Consider the following 24,411-nt stretch of genomic DNA (forward strand, 5'->3'; position numbering starts at 1 on the left):
ATTTGGTGCATCTTGTTGTGTTATATTATGCAGTGATGTGAAAGCCTTACTATAAAGAGGGCACCTGAGAGATTAAGGCAATGACTCAATCTGAGCCCAGAGCGATAACAGAGAAGATATAGCATTGCAATAATGGTGCAAGATCAAGACATGACATTTTAGGTAGATAAACAGATCTTGAAGATCCCAGATTTGATTCACTGTCTGCAGTTAGCTGTTATTAGCAGGGGGCGCCCTACGGGCACCAAAATTGACCTAATTCAGATTTCCTGCTCCTCATCACTGTCCAGTAACTCCTGCTGCTGCTGCTGTGCATGCTAATGCCAAGTAAGGACAATATCAGACTCAGCTATAATGCTACAGGGAACAAAATAGCTTGCCAACACTCACGGTCAATGGTCAGCAACAAACAACAATTGGACGGTGACCAGCATTCACTGACCCATACTCATAGCAGAAAGGAAAAAAACAGCAAACACATTTAAAGGAAAAAGGGAAATTTTGATAGAGAAAAGACCATTAGGAATTATAATAATAATAATCTTTCTTGTATTTGATACCGGTCCTTCCAAGTCAACAGAAGGCCTCATAATAATTCATAGGATTTACTGCAAAATGTAAAGAGACAGGTGTGAATACTCTGAAGCATGGTGATGGGTTTCCACATGTGTCAGTCACTTAGCTGACAAAAAAGAACGAGGCAGCCATTTGTGCACAGCAATGTCCCACAAACAGTTATAAAGTGAATGACCAATTTTACATGTGGAATTGTTGTCCAGAACATCAGCCGAAATTCCCTTATCTTTCAAATAGCACTATGGGACTTTTAATATCCACTTGAAAGGCAGACAGGACAACAACAACAAAACTACATTTGTAAAGTGCCTTTCACGTGGGGAGGACTTCCCAAGGCGCTAAACAGTCGGGGATCAGAACCCGAGCTTGGGGTGCAGGGTTGGGATGAGGGAAGGGAGAGAGGTAGGAGGGCAGCTGAAGGTACGGTCAAAAAGGAGGATCTTGAGTCGTGCCTTGAAGGAGGCAAGGGAGGGAGCAACGTGAAGGGATTATGGGATGGAGTTCCAAAGGGTGGGGGCAAAGAGACTAAAAGCCCGGCTGCTGATGATAGGGTGGGAGAGTTCTGAATAATCCGCAGCTTGTGGATGGAAGAGTTGGAGAGGCCAACAAGGAGGGAGTTTCTGTAGTCGAGCCTTAAGGTGACAAATGCGTGTAAGAGGGTTTCGGCGGCCTGAGGGGTGCAGCAGTGGCTGAGTCAGACAATGTTGCAAAGGTGGGGAATGCAGAGCAGGTTATGTCATGGATATGGGGGAGAAAGGACAGTTGAGGGTCGAACAAGATGCCCAAGTTCCTGGCTGGCCTGGTGAGGTGGAGTGTGCATTCACAGACAGCATGGACTTGAACTTAATGTCTAATCTTCATGAGTCCTGTAGCTCAGTGGTTAGAGCACTCGCTTTGCAAGCAAGACACCTGGGTTCAATTCCAGGCAGGGCGAAACCTTGGGCAAGTTTCCTTACTCCACACGCCTAATAATAATCCCTCCAAAACAAAACAATAATAAATTGGTCATTTCAATCCACGACTGTTTGTGGGACACTGCTGTGCGCAATTGGCTTCTGTTTCGCCCACAAATATAGTCAATTCACTTTACAGTCTATTCTGTGACGTGCTTTGAGACGTTGAGAAGACGTGAAAAGCACTATATCAAATGCAAGGATTATTATTATTTATTATTATAATCGACAATACAGGGCTCCCTCAGCTCTGTATTAGAGTGTTAGACTAGGTGTTCAAAGTGACAAAGTGGGTCTTGAACTCACACCCTTCTGAATAAAGAGGGAGTGTGCTACCAAATATGCCTTTATGGCAAAAATCACAATCCTGTACCAGTACGAAACTTGGGCGATACATAAGATAAACAAGAGATTTAACATAATATTGTCCTCATTAATGACTGCTGTTAATAGTGCTCATACACAGAAAAGAATGGGGATACTGTGGAAACAAAGAACACTGGGTTATACTTCAGGAGCACTTAATCAGCCCAGTAAATGTCAGATCCCATGTGGTGAAAAGGAAGGAATGAAAACAGCCATTGACCTCATGACTGTTTGTAGGATCTTGCTGGTGCAAATGGCTGCTGCATTCGCCTATAAAGCAGCTACTACTAATTAGCTGTGAAGCGCTTTGAGAAATTTTGATGTGATGAGACGCAATAAAAATTTAAGTTCTCTCTCTTTCAAAAAACTTTTCTAAACAATAACTTTGAAATCTAAATTATAAAGTTCCTGAATATCTGTCACTGGAAAAACACTGGTTAAAGACCCACGAAGCACCTGAAACATACCAAGCTTCATGTTTCAGGTTGCTACCAATTGAATATTCTTGGCACAAATCCAAATTTCAGCAAACCAACCAAATTTGCCAGGTTCAGCTGTTGAACACACCATTTAAAGCCTAATGATCCAGTATGGTTAAAGCTAACTAAAAGCAATTATTAAAGAAAGTACAAGGCTAAAAGAACAAAAGCTTCCAGGGAGCAGGATGCAGACATATTTTCGCTATTACATGCATACATACATGTATGAGGTATGAGAGATCTGATAATACTAATTATCATCATTTTGTCTTATCACATGGTCAAGATGTAATTTTGTCTCACGATGGCTCAGTGGCAGCACTCTCGCCCTGAGTGGATTGCAGTCACCCGGCAGGACTTGGAATCACATACTCTTAAGCTGACACTAATGCAATGCTGAGGGTGTGTTTCATTGTCGGAGGTGCCGTCCTTCAGATGAGACATTAAATCGAGGTCCTGTCTGCCTGTTCAGGTGGATGTTAAAGACCCCAAGGCACTATTCAAAAAGAGAAGGGAGTTTCCAACAAATCCCCCAAATAAAATTAGTCACTCACTGCATGGACATTTGCTGCTCTATTTCCCCCACAAAATACACGCTTTTCAGTAAAGTGTCCTGTGAAGTACTTTCAGATATCGATGATGTGATAAGGCTCTATATCAAATGCAAGGATTATATTATTATAATAAAATGCGTAAAAAGTATCCAAACTAAACCGAGTTCCACGTTTGCCACCTGCTCTTGGAAATTTCTCTCTGTGGAATGGAATGTCCATTCTCGCACTGGACAGACGGACACTGGTTACTGAATTCCAGAAAGTACTATTAGGTGCAGGTTGATAAGAGCAAAGGCTTGGGGGACCCTAGAGTGGGCTTTGAGGGTTGCTGGAGTTTAAATGGCTACAACCCCTTAATTTACCATTGAGAGCACTATCTGGCAAAACCTCCCATTGCTTGTCCAGCTAGGCCCACCCTACTCATCAGGGCTTTAGCTTGCAGGGTAAATAGAAGCCAAGTGGAAAGAATCTCGGCCCTCAGTCTGCACCTCCAAATCCTACCTGCAACCAGCCTGGCTGGTCTGTCATCAGCAATTCCCTAGAGTACTGTGGGCCCACCTGGCTCAGGAAGGAGAAAACTGAGACCAGATGGGTTTGTGTATAAAGCAGATATCATGTGGAATCAAGTTGCTTGTCAATCATGGACTGGCCATCTGGATATATACTAACTTCTGGGTTGTCAGGTTGCTGCCATCTGTGTTGACACAAGAAGGCAATGTCGAAGTGACATCTTCATAAATCATTCCAATGTGTGCTTTTTAATTTGTACCATAAAAATTATTACAGAGTTGTTAAGAACCATATTCTCTATCACCCCTTGTGTTTTTGTCTGTCCCAATGTTCGCTCCACTCCTGATGGTGCCGACTGTTGGGTTCCAAGGTTTCCTACAGTTCTGATATTCCACCTAATCCTATACATATAGAGTCATAGAAATTTACAGCACAGAAAGATATTTGGCCCATCAAGTCTGCACCAGCTCTCAAGAGCAAGCTATCCATTCAATCCCACTGCCCTGACTTATTCCCATTCCCCATCAAGCCTTTTTCTTCCTTTTTGAAAGCCTCAATGGACTCTATGTGAGTGGTTATTAGCAGTGACAACCAAATTTAATCTACAGATAAATTAGAGTCCTGTAGCTCAGTGGTAGAGCACTCGTCTCGCAAGCGAGAGACCTGGGTTAGATTCCCAGCAGGGTGAAACCTTGGGCAAGTTTCCTTACTCCACACATCTGATAATAATCCCTCAAACGAAAAAATAATATTTGGTCACTCAGTCCACAACTGTTTGTGGACACTGTTGTGCGCAATTGGCTGCTGCATTTTGTTCACCAATATACAGTCAATTCACTTTACAGTATATTCTGTGAGGCGCTTTGAGACGTCTTGAAGACGTGAAAAGCGCTGTATCAAATGCAAGGATTATTATAATAAATTGTACAAATGCACTTTCTAACAAGAATCACTGGACTGCAATTAGAAATGGGAATTCATGACTCATTTATCTCTATCAAGGGTCTGAGGCCAATGGTCGTGTCCTTACACAGACTAATACCAGACTTCTTAGTACAGACCAGAGACTATATGTTGAATTCTCAGTTTATAAAACTTTTACTCTGAAATCTATATTACTGTTAAAGTTTACAATAACATTCCCTTTGAGAGGATCTTCTGTCTTCATGATTAAACCAGCATAGAGAAGAAATTGAGCATAAAGAAACGAGATTCAATCAGGAAAGTAACAAGCACCACCCAACGTACTCTTAAATGGCCTCAAATCATTTTATGTAAAATTCCCCAGCACCGTATTGTAAGGTCAGCCCAAACTATGAGTTCAAAGTCTTGACAGGTGGGTTTGAACACACAACCTTCTGACTCAGAGGCGAGAGTGACACAAACTAAGCGAGACAAAGTGCTCCTCCCCAATCTATTATTCCAAGTCCTATCTGTCAGCTAAATATTGTATTGTTTCCCACACAAATAATAATCAGGCAAAAATAAGGGTCTCAGCGACATTTGGTGTGAGATAGGGGTTAATGTGATGGGAGATGAAGGAAGGCAGTCTTGGTCAGGGACAGATATGAGGGAGAAAGTGGGGATCGAACTGAATCCTAAAGCTGGCTCAGTGAATTTGAGAGAGAGGTTTGGGAGATTAGAAGCAGAAGGGAATGGCCATGGAGAATGGCTTCTGTCTGGTCCATATTGAATTGTAGGAAATTGTCTGATTAGCACCTTGGGACATCCTCCCCAAATGTAATCTTGTTGTTGATCCAGGACTTCATGCCTGACAGACAAGCGGACAGAGCATTGGTGGACTTAGAATCACGAGTAGAGTGTAAAAGTAGATTTGGATGTCATCCACAGTCATGTGGAAGTTCACTCTGTGTCTGTGGGTGACGAAGCCAAGAGGTAGCATGTAGATGAGGAAAAGAGAGGGAGAATGATAGGGCGCTGAGGTATTCAGCAAAGGCAATGTGAAAGAGCAGGAGAAGAAACCATTAGAGGAGAGAAAGTAGAGTGCAAGGTAAGGCAGTAATGGAATGAGTGTAGTCAACAACAACAACGTGGATTTATATAGTGCTCTGCACAGCCCCGGGGTAGTGTCTCTGAGCTATGGAGATGGATAGGGAAGGGAGGCGGTTAAGGATGTGTTAATTGTGTTAAAAGTGGCAGAGGTCAAGGAGGCAGAGGGAGCCCTAGTAGCAGAGACAGAATATTTTGTTGGAGACTTTGACCTGCGCTGTTTCAGTGCTGTGGGCAGGGTGGAAACCAGATGGGGGGCTTGAGCAGAGAGTAGATGGGAGCAAAGGTATATGGCAATGCCACATTCCAGACCTTGGACAGTAGTTGGGAATTTAGAGGAAGATTTTGAAGGGGAGGGAGAGAATGCCAGAAATAGGTTGTCCATCAACAGGAGTCGGGGGAATGGAGGTAATTGGCTGGGAAAGGGACTGAGAGAATAGGTGATGAGTTTCATGTGGGTTTTGAATTTTCTAAGTGTGGAGCGGGACAAGGGAGTGATGGGGGTAAAGTGCACAGTTTAGGGGTAGTGGAGGAGGGCAAGGGAAGAGAGAGGAAAGATGCCACCAAGCAGATTTTATTAATTTTTCTCAGGAGGAAATCCCTGACTTCCTCATATTTGGCCTCAGAAGCAAGAATGGAGGGAGGAAACAGATGATGCAATTAGAGCTGGAGAAGAAAAATGTATTTTTGATACAAAAGATTTGATAATAATTCTGGATTGTATACTTTTTTTGTCTTTGTGCGGGTTTAATCAAAGCTCTTGCAGTTAGAATAAACATTACACATCCTGAAGATGATTAGAATGATTCCCAAATTAGTTTGGAAAGCATCAGGCTGTGTCAGACCAACGGCCAATGCCGAATACCGTCTCAGATAATACAACCAACTCTCTCGGTCATGTCTTCTTAATAGAGTAGATATAAACAGATGCGGAATTGACCGGGCGAGGGGAGATACAGCTGATTCTCCAGACGTTGACAGGCTGAACACTGCACCAACAAACAATGAAGAAAAGAAAATTCCCTTCTTGTCTGCTACAAAATTAGAAACCTGAAACTTTCTGACATTATAAGCGGTGCAATAGTCAGAGTTTAATTTGAAGAGGAAAAAAAATAGACCCCGTGGGTACTACATGGCTTTTCAGTTGCAGTCAGGGCAATATTCACTGATCCCACCTCTCTCTTTTCCCACCAATTGCTCCTGCAAAATCCTCTCTTCCTCCTTTTCTGGAAGACTTTGACTCCTGCGTCTTCTCCTGAGGTACAGTTCAACGGGGGCTTCAAATGGCCATCTTCATGCACGAGTGTGATCTAGAAATGTTGGCAAGCTGTTCAACCATGACTGCATCACAGCCCAATGCCCCCAACAAAGACCATAAAATTCTTAGCCTGTAGACCACCGTCTCAAAACTTAAGATTGAGAGAAATTATAGCTGAGTTTGTGTAACAGCACAATGCTGTGTGATTTTATTGTGGGTGTGTGAACACATGCGCAGATGCATGGGTGTGGGCACATGTGCGCTTGCACATGTGTGTGCATTTGAGTATGGATATATATGTAGAATGATCTCAGTCTTAATATTCACAGGAAGTAAATAATGGTCACTTGGATTCTGTACAGACTAGACTGCCTGGCGTTTCTGGTAACCCAGGAGAAAATGTTCAGGAATGGAACAAAATTGGGAAAAAAATACCAATGATAGTAATTCTTTACTGGAATTTTGATGATAAATTTACTTTAAAGTGAGCACAATACCTGCCCCTTAGCTGCATGTACTGCATCTGACTGATTAAACTCACCACTGAATGAACATGGCACTCGACAAAAAAAACACATCAATATGAATGAAAATTATTTGTCACAGGTTACCAATTTTTTTTTAAAAAAGAGTATTTTTGGAAATAAGCTTTACAGTTTGTTCCTGCTCAAGGGCAGCTAACAGTCAACATTGTATAGGAAGCAAAACAGATGGCACTGTGCCACCCACAGTGCTGACATGTTACAGGCTTTGATGTTTTACTTGCCTAGTTCACACTGAATGTCATTGCAATTGTTTCAGGACAACTTCTGGACTTTTGTTTAAAACATACCTGTCTGGCTGCTGACCACATGTCTGTGAATAATGACAATGAAGACACAAACAGCAAGTGTCACTCACAATTGTCTGTCTGAGGTATCCGACATGCAGTTAAACAATATATTGAATAATACACCTGGATAGGAATGATTGGGTGCTTTTGACAAACTGGTGATAACGGATCAGAAATGAAGTCGATGTGATTTCAACAAAAGCGAAGTTTTAACAACACGTAGCAGGAAGAACTTAGATTTGCTGTATTTACATTCTGTCTGCTAAAGAAATATTCACATATCTAGAAATCCTATGTCCTTTCGTAGAGTGCACTTATTTTTTAATTTAAAAAAATAAAATGCACATTTTTTTGAAAAAAAGGGACTGTCTAACTGAATTTATTTATATTGCGGTGGTGTGAATCGATTTCCTGAAGAAACCATCGATGGGTGATATCAGCAGAGTCCTCGGTTTAATGTTCCATCTGAAGGGTTCACCTCCATCAACGCAGTACACCTCCAGCAATGTACGGGAGTGTCAACACAAGTGGGGCTTGAACCCACAAGCTTCTGTAGCAACAAAAAGATACGCTTCACTACCCAAAGCAGCATGATCCGGATCAAATGGTTTTCTTGCAATTCCTGCCAGTCATATTTGGAGACTCCATAACATTACATCAATGTTCATTTAGGCCCATTATACCAGAATTTTTTATACCACATTTAAGCTGCAGTGGGATAAATTGAGCACAAGAATACCACTGTACCGAGCAGCTGAGATCACTGCCCATCTTCACTGAAACCCTACCAAGCCAGTCAGTGCCTTTAGGAAAGGGAACTTATAGACAGATGCTTGGAAAACAGGAATATTGAAGAACATGGAGAGCAAGCAGGTGAGGGATTAGAGTAGGTGGTTCATGTGGAGAAAAGCATCAGCACAGATTTAATGGACCAAATGACGCATTTCTGTGCTGTAACAGTGAATGGAATTGTGTTGAGCCAACTCTAGTACAATGGTTGAACAAATATTAGTATGTTCTAACCTCCAGAAAGCCGATGCTAATCATTGGGACATTTAGTAGTACATATTGATCAGCTTAAGTGTAGCCGACACACACACACACCCACATCGTCTCCCATGCTGTTCTCAATGGAAGCGTCAGTGAAGCTGTGTCTGCAGCATTCGATTTCTTACTTGGCACTAATCAGAGCAGCTGGCATTCAGCAAACTGCTAAAAAGCAGTGACAAGAAGTCCAATGCCGTGGATCTCACGGACATCACCACTGAGAATAGCATGGGGAGAGGGGGGACCTCAGACCTCAAGAACATCTAGTGTGATAAATACTGAATGTACGGCCAAACTGACTCCCATAGTGTACTTTAAAAATTGACTGGGCCATAAGTCCGGCACCTCTCTGGTGGTCCTGTAGAGCAGCATTGCTCAGTGGACCGAACGTGTGCAGTCAGGGAAAAAGTACAGAATGTGCTGTGTGATCCACTACCTTTAAACTCCAAAGCAAATTTGCAATAGCTATTCGTAACGTGGTGGGAAGTGCTGACCAATGCATGTGCCGCACTGATCTCCATTTCAAAGCACACAATGACACCGCCGACTGGAATCAGCAGCACTCGACAGCACAGGTGAGCTGTTGCCACAGGTGGGACACTTTAAAATGGATACTTTACATAGCTTCAGCATAAACATGGCAGGTTTTGTTCAGCATTAGAGAACAAAGAATTGACCAAAACAAAGCGTCAGTAGTTACTTAAATTTGCTGCTTTGCTGGAGGGCTCCTACTTAACATGTAACCAGACCATAAACATGCTTAAACAAATGTAATCTTCTTGTTGTTATAGACATTGATAGTTCAGTGCTCAATTCATTTCAGAATATGCATGGTATCTACTAGATTTTTAAAAAAATTCTAGCCAACTCTATATTATTCTTAGTCACGCACCAACCAATCAGTGTTTTAATAAAACACTGGTACCCTGCAGGTTCCGTTCATCTTCCAAGATTTCCACTTTCCAAGCACTTTGGGACGTCCCCCCGACGTTAAAGGCACTATAACAGTCTAAATTGTGTTGTATTTCTCCCACAAAATATACAGTCAATTCACTTTACAGTATATTCTGTGAAGTGCTTTGAGGCATCTCCAAAACGTGATAAGACGCTACAACAACAACAACAAGATTCCATTTATAGAGCGCCTTTCACGTCGGGAGGACGTCCCAAGGCGCTGCACAGTTGGGTCAGGACCCGAGCAGGGGGGAAATGGTCAGGGTGAGGGGAGGGAAGGGAGGGAGCGAGGAGGGGGTAGAGAGTCGAGAGGAGAGCTGAAGGTCGGTCAAAGAGAAAGGTTTTGAGACCGGCCTTGAAGGAGGAAAGGGAGGAGGCGGCGAAGGCACTGGGGGATGGAGTTCCAGAGCCTTGGGGCTGAGAGGCTGAAGGCCCGGCCACCGATGGTAGGGCGGTTGGGGCAGGGGATGTGGAGCAGACCGGAGCCAGAGGAACGGAGGGTACGGGCAGGTAGGTAGGGGGATAGTAGGTTGGAGAGGTAGGAGGGAGCAAGGCCGTGAATGGCCTTGTAGGTGAGGATGAGGATCTTGAATTCAATCCTCTGGGGGATGGGGAGCCAGTGGAGGCGAGCGAGGGTGGGAGTGATGTGGTCCCGAAGCCTGGTGCGGGACAGTACACGAGCTGCAGAGTTCTGAATGACCTGCAGCTTGTGGAGGGAGGTGGCGGGAAGGCCGACGAGGAGAGAGTTCCCATAGTCCAGCCTTGAGGTGATAAAGGCGTGAACCAGGGTTTCAGCAGCGTGAGGGGTGAGGTAATGCCGTAGTCTGGCGATGTTCCGGAGGTGATGGAAGGCGGTGCCAGTTGTGGTGCGGATGTGAGGGAGAAAGGACAGCTCAGGGTCGAACAAAACGCCGAGGTTCCTGACTGGCTTTGAGAGGTGGAGAGTGCAGCCTTGGATGCTGATGGTGTCAGCGCCTGAGGTGCGGAGGCGCTGACGTGAGCCAATCAGGAGGGCCTCGGTTTTTCGCACGTTGAGCTGAAGAAAGTTGTCTCTCGTCCAGGACTCGATGTCGGACAGGCAGCTGTCAGGACATCGGTGGTCGTGGAGTTGAGAGTAGAGGAGGAAAGGTAGAGTTGGGTGTCATCCGCATACATGTGGAAGTTAACCCATGTCTGCGGATGATGTCACCGAGGGGGAGCATATAGAGGGTGAAGAGGAGGGGACCGAGGACAGAGCCCTGAGGGACACCACATGAGACAGTACGGGGGGTGGAGGGGAAGCCATTCGTCGAGACAAAGTGAAGACGGTGAGAAAGGTACGACCTAAACCATTCAAGGACAGTGCCTTGAAGGTTGAGGTGGGAGGACAAGCGGTGGAGTAGGATAGCGTGGTCGACCGTATCGAATGCTGCCGATAGGTCGAGGAGGACGAGGAGACAGAGGGAGCCCTGGTCACAGATGGTCAGGATATCATTGGTGACCTTGACCAGGGCAGTTTCTGTGCTATGGGCAGCACGGAAACCTGACTGAAGGGGTTCGAAAAGTGAATGGGTGGAAAGGAAAGAGCGCAGTTGGGAGGCGACAACTCTTTCCAGGACCTTGGAGAGAAAGGGGAGGTTGGAGATGGGCCGGTAGCTTGATAGCTGCGACGCATCAAGGGAGGGTTTTTTCAGGGTGGGCGTGATGATGGCAGTTTTTAAGGGAATGGGGACAGAGCCAGAGGAGAGGGACAGGTTGATGATGTCGGTGATATGTGGTATGATTTGCTATATCAAATGCAAGGATTATTATTATAAGATCAAACAATTTGAACACTCCACCACTAAAACTATTGTTGGATATTGACAATGAGTTTCAGGCGTTGGGACAATTTGTGATAAATAATAACCCTATGCAGGTAATTAGATATGGTTATTTACTGAGAGAGGTCCATGTAAGGATTCAGTACAATGCACAGAAACAGAAGGTAAAGGAAGATGGAGATTATATCCACAAGACCAACCAATACAATGTAGTCATCAACAAATAGTTGCAGATAAGCCATCTTTATATTGATTTGGACAAACATTTTGTTCCGCTATTATGGGCTGACAATTACAGATTAGTTCTTGGAATAATTAAGTTTTTGTCTGCGCTTTCAGTTGACGAAGTATTTGAATCAATTTCTTGAATCCTTGTAATTTATATTCTTCAGTCAGTCGACAGTGACTAGTGCCAAGCTCGACAATAAATTGGAACGGACTTGAGAATCCCCCCCCACCCCATTTAAAAAATAAGCCAGGAAGAATCCATCCTTCACAGACTGCATGTCTGTTCTTTAGAAACTAAAGACTTAAATGAGTCACAGAATATACTGTAAAGTGAATTGGCTGTGTATTTTGTGGGTGAAACATATCATGGGAGCTGCCTCCCACTCTATCTGCCAAAGTAACTGGCCAATGGAGGGGAAATAATCGCAACCACAACATATTTTAATTACAGGAGGTAAAAAGGAAAGCTGCATACAGATGTTGGAATTGTGAAATAAAAAAAACTGGAAAATAACTGGGAGTGGGAGCAGATTGTGAGGGGGTGGGGGGGGGCGGGGGTAGATGACCAAAAGAGGTAGGTCTTGAGTCAGACCTTGAATGCAGTGAGGGAAAGAACGAGTCAGAGGGATGCCAGAATGGAGCTCCAGAATATACTGAACAGAAGCGTAACCAGCCACTTCATGGTTCTTTCCATTACTATAATTCCAGAAGTTTTAGGCATTCCCACCATGATGATACCTGATCAATTATCTAGCAAAATAGCAACGCCCCACCCCACACCCATTTGTTGAATGGATTTTAGCCACTCCGAAGAGATAATTTAATACAAGGACATCTGCTATCTATCCTGTAACAACCATTAAGTGCTTTGGAGAGCTATTTAACAGTTTGTCCCAAGAGGATAATGTCACAGTACTTACCACTGTTGGATAAAGCACAGGGAAATATTTAGACATTTCTGAAATAGATTTATGCCAGAGGTTAAACGGAGAGGATATCTATATGTTAAAGTCAATTCTGCATGTTTTTTTAAAATTACAGCTTCACTGTAATTAACTTCCCTTCACACAAAGATAAGGACAAAGGAGCAGTCACTGATCTAATATGGAAACATAAACATCCTTGTACGAGAGGCAAGTTGTTACAGTGCTCACCAAAGTCGCACTGAGTCATTCAAAAGTTTTGCTGTGGAAAGGAGGGCAACAGATTAAGCAAATAAACCAACCTATTTTTGCTGCATAAACTGGCATAAGTTGTTTCCCGTTCCCAACTCTCATGCACCATTTAGTTCAGTTTTTTAGGGGAATTAAGCAACTACTGTATGAGAATCTCAGGTTAGAAAAAAACACGCAACTAGATTTTCACGTATTTCAGCCAGAATGCGACATCCGCCAGTGACCAACTAGCATCTTAAATCTTCAGAAGACTAGGGGAAGAGAGGGCATGTTGAAAATCAACATATTGCATATCTCTGCAAACCTTTGTGGCACACTACAGAAAGGTGTGATTCTGCCCCACAGCCTGTTTGCTCATTCATCTAGCAAGTAGCTGTGATAAGATAACAATAATGCTATGTGAAACATGCCTCTGTGAAACATGTGACTGACAGCCAACAAAACAATAACAGTTCAAGTAAAATTTTTGTCATTATCCTTATGATCGTAAGTCAAGGTAAGAGTGCTCCTTTTCTCCATTTCCGGATGACCCAATGCAAATGGGCAAAAGTAACCTTGGATACCTTAACCTACATACAGAAAGATCCCACTATTTAAGAGGAGACCCCCTTAGTTAAGCGCAGGTTTCCTTACAGGGTTGGGGGGAGAAAGCTACTGTATACCAAAGTGTGGTATATTGGGATCCGGAAATCAATGGCTGACTCACGGGTTGTCAGGTCACAACCAATATGCATGGGACAGTGATGCCAGCGTGCGCATAAAATGATGTCATTGGCACGTTTCACGCTTTTTGTTTAACATGATGATCTGAAGAGATTATGGACCCAGACTCAGATCAGTAAGAACCACTTCTTCAAGGAACCTTTATATTCTAGGATCGCCCTATTGTATCAAAGAACAGCACACAAAGGGGTTTCTATGTGAAGGCTAGGGAGTTTTTTCAAATTTTGGGCACTTTATTGCCCATTAAGTTTAATTACTGGAGATTCAGTAAATCTGGGGATTCACATTTTGTTAATGGTTTAACCTCATACACTATTTATTTATTTGACAATTTACAGGATGCAATGCAAAATTAGGGTAATTACGTAAAGTTGTTTTCACATTTCCAATCGGGAATTTTCTTGAGAAAACAAATACAAGCAGAACAAAATTTATCCCAACTGTACTTTTTAATAACTCATCATCAAGATGCTATATTCCCCCATGCCCATTCCGACTCTCAGTAAAGTCCTAATCACAATGATTCAGTCAGCACTGATAATCCAATCCTAATTTTTGGGGGTCAGCCAAGTGTCCGACACATATGGAAACCCATCAACACATTTCAGAGTATCCAAATAAAATAGTGCTCTCTGCATCCCATTTGTACATGGAAATTCCTGAGATATTTATTGGAATTGAATGTGCATTCTCTCCATGGACACATCCTGCTTACCTAATTCCAGAGAGTATTAGATGTAGGCTGCCAAGAACCAAGGCATGGGGACTCCATAATGTGTGTTGGTGTACTGCTGGAGCCTTAACAAGCTAAACCCACATAGCTTACCATTGATGGCACAGTCTGGCAAGTTTTCCAGCTAGGACCACCCAACCTGTTTGGCTTGGAGGGTAATGGGAGCCAAGTGGAAAATATCCCTGCCCCAATGACCGGTCTGCCCTTCCAAATCCTACTGATGAGCCAGCTTGACTGGCTGTCATCGGCAGTGCTCTGGAGTCCTGCAGACCACCCACTTGGCTCAGGAACTAGATACCAACACCATCACAGGGGATTGACTCGATTCCTGACATTCCATTTCAGTTCAGCTCCAAGGAGACTCCGCTTACCTCTCTATTCCAATCACAAGATTTTTCAAGGAATCCACGCTCTCTCCCTTCCAGTCTCCCATCACTGTAAAACTCTGGGAAATTAGATGTGGATTGAGATAAATGAATTCCCCACAGGACACATCGACTACTAAACTTGGGTAAAGAAGGAATATTGCCTGTGAATGAATACAGACCAGGGTTGATACAGCAGCTACAAGGTTGGGTAAAGTTCTGGAAAATTTTGTTTGATTGCCTTTTCCCACATGAGATTCAGGGAGTGGCATGGAGTCAACAATAGGATTCATTTTGATTGCAAGCGGAAAGAGTAATCTTTTTAAAAAAAACTCTTCTCTTTCCCATGTGAACAAATAAATACGTAAAACAGAAGCGTCACAGTCTATTTTGGTATGCTGGAGGGAATTCCCACAGCAGCGGGCCATAAGCAGCAGAGGTTTCAGTGTACACAAAAAGTGCTCAGCCTCCATTCCCAACAAAAATTAACAATATGAAGCTCAACCCACTTCCCATCCAATATTTCCTGCTTGAATAGAACAACAAGCATAATTTTCACTATCTATGCCATTGTTGTATTCTATGCTGTGAAAAAGACCAAAGGCAGGGCTAATGAGTCCTCAGAGATTTGTTTCAACCCTGTTGAAATAAAAAAAGAGCACCTCCCGGATCCTATGATAGTCTGGAAATACACTACGTGAGCTCACATAGGTCACATATAACACACTTGCCATCATGGTGCTGTTCAATGTACTGCTTAGTATTTAACAAAATCCTTTATTCCCTATACTACTCCATCCTCCAAGCTCTTTCCTTATCTTTACCACCCAACAAACATTGCAGGCAGGTAACTAACCTTGAATTAGACTTTCAGATCAGTGAAAATAATTTATTACTATTTATTTCCTTTAGACTTGAGTTTGAAATATTGTATGTTAGACTTACATTTAAGAAAACAATGAGTAAATACCCTATATAGTAATTACTCTATTTGGTCATTTACTTAAACGGCTGATTATGGGATACAACTGTGCGCATTCATCTACTAATACAGTCACTACATGGTAAAAATCCTTGGGACTTCCTTCTGATATGAAAGGCGCTATACAAATGTAATCTTGTTGTTGTTGTGCCAAAGCGCTAATCAAATGCAATGATGATAATTATTACAAAGAACTATAAACCCAAAACAGGTTATTTATTTGGTCCCGCTAGTCTGTGCCAATTGGTGTTTATACTCCACAAGAGCCTTCAATTCCATTCCCTCACCTCCCCCCTTACCCCATTATTCCCTTCTCCCTCGTGTCTTTAACGAATTTCCACTTAATATAGATGCTTTCTGCTTCAACCACAGCATCTAACAGTGAGTCTCATCGTCTGCTGTATAAATAAATTCTCCTAAACCTTAAACTAGGCTCTAACACACTATGTTAAACATTCACAGGAAATTCCTGCACCCAAATTTATAAACAATATCTAATTGAAATGTAGGTCACAAAGTAATACCACCTTCTAGACCTGTGCACGGTGCCCTGAAACATGCCAATTCTGCTTGAAGACCAGCCAAAGAGAACTTTTTTTTAAAAAATTCACTTTGAATATTTTTTAAATTTGATGACGTTCCCATCATCACCACCAGTTTTCTCCACTTCTTTCAAGTTATCTGACAAGATGTCACAGTCTAGTCCAACCTGCCTTCACCTGACCTCTGCATCTTTATTCACACAGACATAATTGTGCCGAATGGCCTTCCTCTGAGTTGTGATTTTCTATGGTTCTTCCAGGAAGTGAACAAAATCAGCAATTCCGGCTGACTTTCGCCATCCTAACCCAAGACACTAAGACCAACTGCAGCGCCCAGCAGTAATCTGCAAACCAACAGCTTGGGTAGAGTCTGTCATGATAACATCTAAGAAACTTTGTAAAGACTACGTCAGAGCAACAACTTACATTTGTATAGCATCTTTCATGTCAAGAGGACGTCACAAGTCAGAGACCTGAACACGAGCAAGGGAAGAGCGGTGGACATATCAAATCACTTTACAGGACATACTGTAAAGTGCAGTAACTGTGTTTTTATGGGTAAAAATAGGGAGATGCTAGGGCATGTGGAGATTTATAGGCAAGGATCTTGAAATTGACTTGTTGGGAGTCAGGGAGACAGTGAAATCTGGTGAGAACTGAAGTAATGGGGATGTGGAGTTTGATGAGGGTGAGAACGCAGGTAGCAGTTTTGTATGAGCTTGGGATTGATGGGCGGCGGAGCTTAGTGTGAGAGAGGTCATGGTGGCAGAGGTCTTGATCGTCTGCAGCTTGTACGGAGGAGCTGGGGATTCAATAATTTGTTTAATTGAGCTTGGGTATCTTTATGGCATGATAAGGGTCTCTATCGCCTGGGGGAAAAGGTAGTGGCAGAGGCAGGCAATGCAGAAATGGAACCCATGCCTACAGATGGACAAAGGTTGAGGATAGGAAGCAGAGGCTCCCTGGTCACAGCAAGAGAGAGAGAGAGGAGAAAGAGAGCAAGAAAAGGGAAAGTGAGAGGAGGGAAAGAGAGAGAGAGAAAGCGAAAGTGCAAGAGAGAGAGAGCGCAAGAGAAGAGAGAAGAGAAAGAGAGAGTGGGGTGGTTATTGGTGACTTTGACAAGGGCTGGCTTGGTGCTTGCTATGGGTAGGGCAGAAGCCGCATTATAGGAACTCAAGCAGGGAGTAGAAGGAAAAACATGCATTTATGGAGCATCCTTCAAGCAGGATAGCATCTTGGAGTAATGTAATAACTCGCCAAAGGCCAAGTTGGTCCAATTTTCCAAAACAAATTATCTTAGCAACAAGCTCAAATTGTTTGCAGTGTTTTTCCAACTCAAAAAACCCCACAAGACCTGGTGAGTACAATCATTTCTCCATTCCTACATGAGCTCACTCTTTTCACTATGTTACTTGGAATTGCACAAACCACAATAAAATAAATGTATCTGCAAGATGCTTGAGCGAATTACACTCTGAAGATTCACTGACATTACATGATGAAACAAGAAATCCATTAAGATTGCGCTTCAATTTTGCGATTTTTTTTTGTTGACACGCAGCTAATCAGTTTGAGAGGAAATCCTGCTACATAGAACATTATATATCTGCCAGAACCACACTGCATGAAGAATAACAGCAGCTGATGAATGTAAGCCAAGATCAACTTTGCAACTCTTTTCTATTGCAATGGAACCCTATTATTATGCGATTCATTATAACGCGCATTTCCTTAAAGTACAAACAGAATGTGGACCTATTCGCTCTGAATGCATGCAGTTGGTTGGCTTTAGCTCTAGCCAACTTCTGAGTACTCAGGTTACTTCCTGCGTATGCAGAAAGCAAGTCAACCAGTTGCATGTATGTGCAATCAATGCAGAAGAAATGACTAGTTAATGTGGTCCAATACGAGGCTGGTTGAGATTTTATGGCCCTCCCCCACACTATGACGGGGTTCATAAGTATAACTTCTGATTAATGTGCAAATAATAAGGCAAGATGCACTTGATATTACTGAACTTATCGGAGTGATTATTCTTACAGATATCAAGCCATCGCACTGTACAGTATTAAGTCGAAAATGATTAATTAAAAGGGGCACATGCTTGAATAAATATTTGGCCAAAGTTCTGCACGGGTATGCATCATTCCCTCACTTGCACATTATAAAATGCTTTTTAACCCATGCAACTTTTCTTTAACCAGGCAATTATGGAACAAGAGATTACCTGCGTAGAACTTGAATAACACATGGCCAAAATATACAAGCAAGAAGCCACCAGCACAATAGTTTAGTCTTCTCGGTAATCGATGAACTACTTTACTTTTGACAATACACAACCAACATATTTTCTCTGTAGAAAATGTAATTGCAACCTGAAGAACCAGAAGATGTTTTAATTCATAGGACTCAAAGAGCAAACCTGATTTTGATGCAGGTATAATAATGCAGTCCTTTTGTAAGGTTGACAGGTTGTTGACACAACGCTACTGTCACTTAACACCGGAAAAACATCCACATATCCGAATTTGTTGTGTCCCTGATTTATCAAAAAGAAGTTGATGTAAATTACGTTGACAATACTTTTAGAATAGCAGGAGATGCAGTTGGAGGTTTTCTATAAACAATGTTGATAAGAGCATCTCATTTAATTTGTGAAGAGTCGGTGTTTGCCTTTCTTTCAGAATAGTATTAAATGTAATCAATCGCGCGTCCTGCATTATAGGCAAAAATACACATTTTTTGGTGAAAAAAAAAGGCAGCATTACCTGCGAGATTGGCAATGGCCACCGGTATCCCCTGGACCTGGACTCCGCCTGAACTCAAGCTGCCAATGTTGACCGTCTGGAGGTTTGGCAATGACGCGAGTTGGGCTGCGGTTAAGTTGATGGCACCGCCGGTGACGGTCACGGGAGTGATTTGGGCAATGGTTGCAGCCCCACCAGAGTTACTGGAGGACACGGGGGTCACGGTCAGCTGTTGGGCACTCTGGACCTGCAGGTTGGAGAGGTTCTGGATGTTCTGCACTTGGATGGTTTGCCAGTTTATCTGCCCGGAGGGGGTCAGGCTCGGGGCCCTGATGATCACCTGAGTGGGGCTCTGCTGGTGCCCCGCCTGCCCTTGCACGGCAGCGGCCTGGAGGGCCTGCAGAGCGCGCTGGGGCACCGTCTGAACGATCTGCTGCTGCAGCTGCGGAGACTGAACGTGCAGCTGCGGAGGCGGCCCCGGGCCCTGCGCGGTTTGCAGGCCGTTGGAGTGCACCAGACCGGCCGGGGCCGCCGCGGTCTCCTCTCGGGCCGGGTCGGGGCTGGAGGCGGCGGTGAAGGCGGGCGGACCGGCCTCGGCGCTGCCGGAGAGGGCGGGGGAGGCGGGGGCGGGGGAGGCCGGTGCGCTGCTCAGGGAGGCGGCGGAGAGGGGGGCGGAAAGCAGCGGATTCCCGTTGGCGGCCCCGCCGTCCGCAGGCTGCACAAACTGGATGGACCCACCGCCCGCCGCCGCCGCCGCCGCCGCCAGAGTGTTGATGGGGACGGCGAGAGTCACACCGCCTCCGAGGTTGATGGGCAGAGCGGCCACCACCTGGGCCTGGGCCCCGGGGAGGCCGACTCCCTGCAGCTGCAGCGGGATGGACAGGCCGGGCCTGAGCTGGATGGGCTGTGGGGAGGATCCCGGCGGCGGCGGCGGCGGCCCCTGGGCCAAGGTTAACGTCGGTGCGTTTGCAGCAGTGCTCCCGGGGCTGCCGCTCCCCGCCGGGATGATGTGGAGCTGCCCCTGCGAGTCCTGCTGCAGGTTGGCGGCGCTGATGTGAAACTGCTGACCGTCCACCGTGTGGATCTGCGGGATGAGCTGATACTGCACGTTGCCGCTGACGGCCGCCGCCGCGGTGGCGGTGGTGTTGGTGGCGGCGTTGACCACCATGGACGGGTTCGGGACGCTCTGCACCGGCAGCACGATTGGTTTGATGTCGATGGGCGACCCTCTGCCATCTTGCGCGCTTGCAACGTTGCCGTTGGTCGAGCCGCTGCCGGTGCCGGTGCCGATGGTGGTGGTGCCGGTGGAGACTTGGTGGGTGACAACGCTATCTTTCGCCGCCGACGCCGCCGCCGGCCCCGAAGCGATGATCTGCCAACCGTTTCCGGAGAGCTGAGCGGTGACCAGCTCCAGCTGCTGAGGCTGCACCGCCCCCGAGCTCGGCTCCAGCAGCACTTGTCCGGCGGCGGGGAGAGCGTTGCAGGCGACCGGGCTCTCAGGCGGGCCCGGGGATCCGATCTTGCTGCAAGTGGCTGCGAGCAGGGCGAGAGGAGAGGGCTGGGTGTCCTGCCCCCACACACACACACACAACACACACACAGTGGGCGGGTTTAGAGAGGACAGAGTGGGTGTGAATTTACATTAGCACAAAAAGGGGCTTCACTCAGGAAGTACACAGCAATTAACGTTAGACGCATGCATTTAAAATACAGGTATAAATATATATATATATGTATATATTTTAAAAAAGGTCTAAAATTCTGCACTTTGCAATTTGTTTTTAAAATCAGCAAGTAGCTGTTGAAACCTGTAAAACATGGCTACACCTACAAATGCTACACAGGCAAGTGGTTAGCAGCATTTCTGTAGTTTTAGCACAGGAAGCATATTTTTTTTTAGGCGCAAACATTTCGTACATGTATATAAGTCACGTTTCCAAATGTTGGTGCTCTCACCTGTGAACCTGTTGTTTTGATCTGTAAATATTCACCAGGTTTCCCTCCTTCAGTTAAGGTAGCCATACTTTCCTCCTTTTGATCTGTGAACAACAAACATAATCATTAATAAAATAAGTAGCAAAAAAAAAGCCAAGACATCACACTCGAGTTCCTTTTTTTTTGCTGAATATACTGTACTCTCATATACTTGCCTCAATCAGCCATCATTACCCAAAGGAAGGGAGGGGAGGAAATAAAAAACAGAAACGTGGTTTGAAACCCTACCCAATGGATACAAAGTAACACCCCAAAACAGAGGATTGTCTCAGTCAACTCAGTACTGTTAGACTCTTGGTGTCAAGCTGATCAATTAGCAGAAAAGCTGTCACCAGGGCAAATTGACTTTTTTTTCCCCTCTCCTTTTTTTTGAAAGGAGGGAGGGAGGGAGGTAAGGAGGGAGGGAAAAGAGGAGGGTTACGTACCACTCATTCTGCATTGCTTAAGAGGAGGGGGAAATAAAGGCCAGTACAAAATGTAGGCAGAACAAGGCTGGGCTGGCCCTTTCTCTCCACGAATGGCTGTTTTGCGTAGGATGGAATAAGCAGGTTCCTCTTGATTGACGGAAATGGAACACGGAGGAGGCGGGGCAGAGCCCAGTGACGCAGCCCGGCGCGAGCCCGCCTCCCCCGAGTTCCGAGGCGGCCCGCCAGCCCTGATTGGGTGAATCCGCGGGATGGGGGCGGGAGATGGAGAGGCTGTCGGGAGTTGTAGTCTCCCGCTGCCACGCCCCGTCATCGTCCACACCGCTGCTGGAGGGAGGGAAGCGCGCATGCGCGGTAGCCAGGCGGGCGGGACGCAGCTGTGTTTGTGTGTCTAACGCCCATCCCCCCCTCCCCCCTCCACCCCCTCCATCATGATAGGTGGACTGGGAGCCAACACAGGCGGAGTCAGAGAGGAGTCAGAGAGACAGAGAGGGGTCAGAGACACAGAGAGAGAAAGGGGTCAGAGAGAGAGAGAGGGGTCAGAGACAGAGAGAGAAAGGGGTCAGAGAGAGAGGAGAGGGGTCAGAGACACAGAGAGGGATCAGAGGGACACAGAGAGAGGAGAGGGATCAGAGACAGAGAATGGAGAGGGATCAGAGAGGGAGATTTTATCTTGGATACACATTCTCGACTGTCCAGCACTTCAGGACATCCTCACGATAAGAACATAAGACCATAAGAATTTGCCAGGCGAAAGAACACCAAGTCCTTCCAGTTTGCCTTCCACCACCCGAGCAGGTGCATGACATGTCATGTCCCAAACTATATGGTGTATCCCGAGATATTATTTCTGATAAGAACTTAAGAATTTGCAAAGCGAAAGAAGAAAGGATGTGAACGGCGCTATGCTACAAATGCAATATGTTGTTGTTGTTGTCTGACACGTGCGGAAACCCATCATCGTGTTTAAGAGTATCCAAACTGAGAATTCCATGCATCCCACCTACAAATCGAAATTCCAGAGACAGATTGTTGGTATGGAATGCGACATTACCAACAATCTGTTTGGGAGGGATGTATCCTGCTTACCTAATTCCAGAAAGTACTAGGTGCAGGTTGGCAAGAGCCCCGGAATGTGCATTGGGGTACTCTGAAGTCTAACAAGCTGAAACCACATAGCTTCCTGTTATATCACTGTTTGGCAAGCTTTCCCGCTGCTTTCCGGCAACTTAACAGAGGTGGAGCCTGACTCTTGAGCGGGGGGGAGGCGGCTGTAAGCACGATCAAAGAGGAAGATTTTCAGGCGGTACTTGAAAAAGGGGAGAGACAGGGCAAGGCGGAGGGATTGAGGGGAGAGCACTCCAGAGTTTCGGAGCATAGCGGCTGAAAGCGTGACCTCCAATGGTGGGGTGGAGAGTGCAAGGGACGAGTCGGAGGCCGGTGCCAGTCGAGCGGAGGTGCCAGGTGGTGGATTGGGGAGTGAGGAGGTCAGAGAGATAGGGAGGTGCCAGAGAGTGAAGGGATTCAAACACAAGTGTAAGGTTCTTGAAGTCAAGTTAGGACCACATTTGTCTAGCTTGTCCAGTTAGGACTACCCCACCCTTTGGCTTGCAGGATTAACAGGAGGTGAGTGGCATGATTTCCTGCACCCGGTGACTAGTCTGCCCTTCCAGGTCCTGCCGATGAACCAAACTGGCTGTGCTGTCATCAGCAGTGCCCTGGAACACTGTGGACGCGCCTGGCTCAGGAACCACAGAGGTTTGGCTTGTTTCCGACATTCTGTTGCCAAACATGTCACGTTGGAGCCAATTCAGCTCCAAGGAGACCCTGTTTAGAGAGAGAGAGACAGAGATAGAGAGGAGGGTTTTTAGATGGGATAGGAGGGTCTTGAGAGAGGTGAGAGAGGAGACTCTTTAGAAGGAAGAGAGAATAATAATAATCATCCTTATTGTCTCAAAGCGCTTTACAGAATGTATTCTAAAGTGAATTGACTACATATTTTGTGCACCAAACGAAGCAGTCAATTGTGCACAGCAAACAGTTGTAAATTGAGTCACCAAATTATTGTTTTTTTAAGGGTATGATTATCACCGGAAAGCAATCCGTCAATTAACTAACAACTGAGTTCCTACTTACTGCTAGGTAAACAGAGACGTGTGGCGTAAGGAAACTTGCCTCAGGTTTCTTCCTGCCCAGGAATCGAACGCAGGACTTCTTGTTTGCTTGAGTGCTGATGGGTCTTGGATTTGTTTTTCATTGCAGTGCACTTGCAGCTTTCCATTTATTGCAATTTTTTCTAACCTAAATTTTTTTTATTTTGCTTGCAATTTTTTTAAAATTCAAATATACTAAGAAATGATGGCAATTTCCACAACCAAACGTGCTTGGGCCAGCTGCAAAACTTCGTTTTCACTTCTTTTAACTTTATTTGCTTTCTGCTAGACTTTTCAAAAGTTTTTAACCTGTGTGTTTAAAATACAAATTGGTTCCATAAATTTAGATGAACTGCAGGCCACTTTTAAGATTTAATTGCAATATTTGAAGTTGCTTTTTAAAAAGGTTGCTAAGAGATGGGCGTGTATTTAAAATGTTACAGTGTTCATTTTTGGCTCTGTGGCTGATTAATGTGGTTAACAGTGCAAGCCTAGCTCCTTTGATAGCATTTCTGCCTCTTGAGTCAGAGGGTTGTGGGTTCCAGTCCTATCCTGTGACTTTGAACTCATATACTCTGTACTGATATTCTAATGCAGTGCTGAGGTGTGTTGCATTGTTGGAGGTACTGTCCTTCAGAAGAGACGTTAAACCTGAATTCCTTCAGAAGAGACATTAAACCTGAATTCCCATCTGCTTTAAGCGCTCCGGGACGCTACCCTGCGTGAAGGGTGCTATATAAATGCAAATTGTTGTTGTTGCTTGTTCAAGATAGACATTAAAGATCCCATAGCACCATTCAGAAGGGAAAAGAGTTTGCCCCAGAAGCCTTGCAAATAATCCTCTAGTTAAAATTGATTATTTGATTCATGGCTGTTTGGAGGAATTTACTGGGACCAAATTAGCTGCCACATTTGACTGCAAATGCACAGTCACTACACCTTACAATAAATCCTGTGCAGTGCTTTGAGATGTCCTCCTGATGTGAAAGGTGCTATTTTACA

The 24,411-nt window shown here is 44.9% G+C and overlaps 1 protein-coding gene across 1 annotated transcript in view; it reads right to left on the reverse strand.

Annotated features, from left to right (window-relative positions):
- Positions 1 to 21,358, reverse strand: part of sp4 (sp4 transcription factor) — a 39,506-nt gene extending 18,148 nt beyond the window's left edge. The window contains exons 1-4 of the mRNA XM_042346973.1: positions 21,257 to 21,358; positions 20,793 to 20,875; positions 19,630 to 20,403; positions 18,858 to 19,560 (exon numbers count right to left, since the gene is read on the reverse strand). Coding sequence (XP_042202907.1) covers positions 18,858 to 19,560; positions 19,630 to 20,403; positions 20,793 to 20,875; positions 21,257 to 21,263 — 1,567 coding nt within the window. The 5' untranslated portion in view covers positions 21,264 to 21,358. The remainder of the gene's footprint in view (positions 1 to 18,857; positions 19,561 to 19,629; positions 20,404 to 20,792; positions 20,876 to 21,256) is intronic.
- Between the last annotated feature and the right edge of the window lie 3,053 nt (positions 21,359 to 24,411).

Source organism: Callorhinchus milii, unplaced genomic scaffold (assembly GCF_018977255.1).
Source record: "Callorhinchus milii isolate IMCB2004 unplaced genomic scaffold, IMCB_Cmil_1.0 Scaffold2, whole genome shotgun sequence".
NCBI lineage: Eukaryota > Metazoa > Chordata > Chondrichthyes > Chimaeriformes > Callorhinchidae > Callorhinchus > Callorhinchus milii.